At 42.7% G+C, this 5,000-nt stretch overlaps 1 protein-coding gene across 1 annotated transcript in view; it reads left to right on the top strand.

The window, feature by feature from the left end:
* The window catches only part of efnb1 (ephrin-B1), a 76,974-nt gene extending 75,307 nt beyond the window's left edge, over nucleotides 1-1,667 (top strand). The window contains exon 5 of the mRNA XM_017684699.2: nucleotides 330-1,667. Coding sequence (XP_017540188.1) covers nucleotides 330-754 — 425 coding nt within the window. The 3' untranslated portion in view covers nucleotides 755-1,667. The remainder of the gene's footprint in view (nucleotides 1-329) is intronic.
* The last annotated feature ends 3,333 nt before the right edge of the window (nucleotides 1,668-5,000 follow it).

The raw sequence follows: 5,000 nt of genomic DNA, 5'->3' as shown, positions 1-5,000 counted from the left end.
TGCACTTCGCGGCGACGTAATAGTGCTTGGTGCCGTTTTCTTCATTGCATTCTTAGTAAAAAGGGTTCTAAATAGTACTCAAATGGGTTCTAGTGGAACCTTTTTAGTTGCTAACATACAGTATTTATTTAAAGAGATCTAGCTGGTTTTCCATCGCAGCGAAGAACCAGTTGACCCTGCAGTGCATTCAAGTCGTTCCTCGAGTGCTCTTGGTTTCCACTAAAGAACCCTTAAAGAACCAGTTTTTTAAAGAGTTCTCTGAAGTGGGTTTCTCAACAACGTCCTCTTCCACTGAAAGGGTTAATCTCTCTTTTCTCTCTCTCTCTCAGACACGAGAAACGGTGCTGGTTCTGGGTCAGGTTCTGGTTCCGGTTCTGGTTCCGGTTCCGGTTCGAGTTCCACCGATGGATTTTTCGGTTCCAAGCCCGCCGTGTTCGCCTCCATCAGCGCCGGCTGCCTCGTCTTCATCCTCATCATCATCATCCTCGTCGTACTGCTGCTCAAGCTGCGCAAGAGGAGCCGCAAGCACTCGCAGCCGAGGGGCGGGGCAGCGCTGTCGCTCAGCACGCTGGCCCCGCCCAAAGGCTCCACCCACGGCGGGGCGGAGCCCAGTGACATCATCATCCCGCTGCGCACCAGCGAGAACAACTACTGCCCGCACTACGAAAAAGTGAGCGGAGATTACGGACATCCGGTTTACATCGTCCAGGAAATGCCCCCCCAGAGCCCCGCCAACATCTACTACAAGGTCTGAGAGAGGGAGAGAGGGAAGGAGAAGGAGAGAGAGAGAGAGAGGGAAAGAGAAAGAGAGAGATAAACGCGAACATCCTCAAAAAATATCTTCAAACGAGACAGCGAGGAACATGCCGGATCCTTTGTCTTTCATGTTTTCAAAACTGTTTGGAGATTCTGGGGATGAAAGGATGGAAGGAGGGAAAAGAGAGGGATGAAAACAGACGAATGAAGGACTAAACGGATTAGAGGAAAAAGACGAACGTGTCTTCGGATGAGAAGATGCATCCTTTTTTTTCCCTCTCACATTTTTAACCCGTTCGGAGGTCTGGAGATGAAAGGATGGAAAAGAGAGGGATGGGAAGAAGACGAGTGACGGACTACGGTTGTGGAAGAGCGAGAGAAAGAGGTTGATAAAGAGAAAGCGACGGATACATCTTCTCATAAGATGAGAGGGGAGATGTGGCGTCTTTCTCTCGTCGAGCCTCTCTGGACATGAAAGGATGGAAGGAAGAGAGAGGGATGAAAAACGAGCAGTGAAGGATAAATAGATTTTGCACTTGTTTCCTCTCGGCCGTGTGTCTCTCTCTCTCCCAGTCCGACCTCTACAGACTCAGGCTGTGGACTTTTATTATGGAAAATCCTCCAGCCAATCACGGACAGACTTGGGCTGTTTGTTTTTTTCACGTTAGTTATTTTATTTTTAGTTTATTTCAGTTTTTTTTCTGTTTTAAACCACTTTCATCACTCGTTTCCACTCCTTCACTCGTTTACCCAAGAATTTCTCTGTGCTTTGGCGGTTTAGTCCCCCTGACACACACACACACACACACACACACACACAGATACGGACACACACACAGAGAGACACGGACACACACACACACACAGTCACAGTCACAGACACACGCATACACACAGACACACACACACACAAATACACACACAGATATACACACACACAGAGACACAGACACACACACACAGACACACACACAAACACACACACACAGAGACACGGACACACACACACACACAGACACACACACAAACACACACACACAGAGACACGGACACACAGACACACACACAGACACACACAGAGACACACACAGACAGACATACACACACACACGCACCCACAGACTTACACGCACACACACACCCACGTACACACTCACACAGACACACACACACACACGGCTGTGTGATATTTAACGCTCTTGCTCACCCGCCGGAGAAATTTCATCAGTTTTACTGTTTTATTTAAATGTGATGATTCATTTACAGCCTTTCTATTTCATTCATGTGTCATTTGTTTTCTTTTATTTTAATTCATTAAAGTGAAAATATTCAATATTCAATATCCGTCATCTGTCAAACACGTTCCTGGAGAATATTTTGTAAAATGTAGTCCGCTTTACAGCATCTTTACGACAAACTTTACGCCATTAAAAACCACTGATCGTCTGTGTTTAGCGACTAAAAGCTTCTGTTCCACTGTATCTGTACATATTTTATACTTTACTGTTCTAACATGCTTTATTTTACGCTTTTAATAACATTCATCACCGTTCATTAATCGGCTATTAATAACAAAAACAAACACGTTCAATAAATTCCACCAGTGTTTCCCCAGTAGCCGTTTATGGTTTTGTTTCTGCTGTGAGGAGTAAACGACTCTAAACAAGCAAACGAGCATTTCTACAGATGTACGCAATAAACAAAAAACACAACAAACACAATTTGGGCGTCAAACGGAGGAAAATGTTTGAATTTTGCATTTTCATGTTGGTTTATTTGATTATTTCCTGCAGTTTGAAGTCATTTGTTACAGTCTGAGGTAATAATGTAAATACTGTATTCTGTTAAGAAAAAAATTAGGTACATTTTATTAGAGCCCTGTTTATGAGAAATATGAAACAATTAGGATTTTTTTTAATGCAGAAAGTTTTGTAAATATAGGACTTTTTTGGAAAAGACGTTTTTTTGTATATGTAACTTTTTTGGTGAAAATGCCAGCAAATCTAAATTCAACGCTCACTCACTCAGTCACTCACTCAGTCACTCACTCACTCACTCACTCACTCAGTCACTCACTCACTCAGTCACTCACTCACACACTCACTCACTCAGTCACTCACTCAGTCACTCACTCACTCACTCACTCACTCAGTCACTCACTCACTCACACACTCACTCAGTCACTCACTCAGTCACTCACTCACTCACTCACTCACTCACTCACACACACACACTCAGTCACTCACTCACTCAGTCACTCACTCACACACACTCACTCACTCAGTCACACACTCACTCAGTCACTCACTCACTCAGTCACTCACTCACACACACACTCACTCACACACTCACTCACTCAGTCACTCACTCAGTCACTCACACACACACTCACTCACACACTCACTCAGTCACTCACTCAGTCACTCACTCACTCACTCAGTCACTCACTCAGTCAGTCACTCACTCACTCACTCACTCAGTCACTCAGTCACACACACACTCACTCACACACTCACGTCACTCACTCAGTCACTCACTCAGTCACTCACACACACACTCACTCAGTCACTCACTCAGTCACTCACTCAGTCACTCAGTCACTCACTCATTCATATTTTTATCCATTTGTTTGAATCATAATCCATAATTTGTAGTTTTCCAAGACCGTGAGCAGTTTGGGGACACCTATTCAACACTCTCAACAAACAGGGTCCTTTAGTAAAGACAATGGTTCTATATAGAATCACAACTATAAAGAACCTTTTTCACCGGTTTTTAAAAGGGAACCGACGGACGTTCTCTTTCTTTGTTTTTACAGTAACTGACAGTAAAAAAAAGAAAAATAACCATTAAAAAAAGAGGAAAACAAGTTTCACACACGTAATTAATATGTGCATACATCAATGACAGTGCTAGCTTGGGAAGCCAAAGGCCACGCCCACTTCAACCCCCTTTCCTCTGTCAGCTCTCAAACTATTCAACGGCTGCTCCTTAACAGTGAATTAATCATTAGCGATGGATTAATAACGCCCCAGTGAATGGAAACAGTTTGAGTCCAGCCCCAGCGTGAGAAGAGGGGCGGCGCTGGACTGGTGCTAAATATGACTTGAGGTGGTAAACTGGTGACCAAAAAGTTCTTATTAAGTGAAAGTTTCTGCATTAAATACTGATTTCTGATTTTTTTATGACAAAAAGTTTAAAACACTCTCCTCATTCAGCGCCAATGGCTGCTTGGAAATGACACCATATTCTCAGAGGAATACTTCTGTTGGTTTTTAATAATAACATCGATATCTTGTGAAAAACGGTGTATTTTATCACAGTTTGTTGGCCGCAGCGATGAGCAACTCAAGGCTGCGCTTTACAGTGATTTTATCACAGGGAAGGAGGTTTTACTCCGAGTCGTGCCTAACAACACCCTTCCCTGTGATAAAGGGGAGTCATGGCTTATTGCTTTAGTGAATGTTGTATGAATGTTTTACCAGCATTGTTTGGTTGATGAACGCCTTCTTAAGGCATTACTTACTATCAAACACTGACTTACTAGTCATTGTAAAATTAGTTGTCAGTTGTTTATGAATTCCTATTAACAGGACATGCAAATATATGCACAACACAAAACATGTATGAGTACGTTTGCAGCTGAAATGTGACCCTTTACTAGCACTTAGCACTACATTACGCTGTTGCGAATTCCGATAATTATACATGTGAATAATCATTGATTAAGAAGGTGCACAAAGACATTTCTCAATTTGCTTGAAACTGAAATGAATGTTAATTAATTCGTATCTTAATGCGTCATTAATTATTACGTCTCAAATATATTTATAGAATATTTCTACGCACAAATGATATGTTTCCATTTACTGGGGCATTATTTCGCACATTTTCAAGTGAATAGAGTCATTATTTAGGGCAGTGCTCCAAAAAGAATGGATAAACTTCATGGCTCTCGCTTCATACAAGCAAATGTGTGTGAATGTATGTCCACATTCAATCTAGAGCTGCCAAAAAAGGTTCCCATGCGTGAGCACAGTGCTAACACACTATTGTAAGTCCCATACAGGAGCTAGCAGAAGTTTGTCTGACTGCAGAGATGTTTTAATCTAATCTGTTTGGTGGACTTTGGGCAATTATGGGGGCCTAGCACCAACAGTCATGACCCACCATTGGCATTAGCTCATAGCTGGCTAATGTTAGTGGAGCAAAGGATGCCGGGCATAATTGGGAAAATAGCAACG

Source organism: Pygocentrus nattereri, chromosome 23 (assembly GCF_015220715.1).
Source record: "Pygocentrus nattereri isolate fPygNat1 chromosome 23, fPygNat1.pri, whole genome shotgun sequence".
Lineage (NCBI taxonomy): Eukaryota > Metazoa > Chordata > Actinopteri > Characiformes > Serrasalmidae > Pygocentrus > Pygocentrus nattereri.
This window is presented reverse-complemented; position numbering and strand designations above follow the sequence as displayed.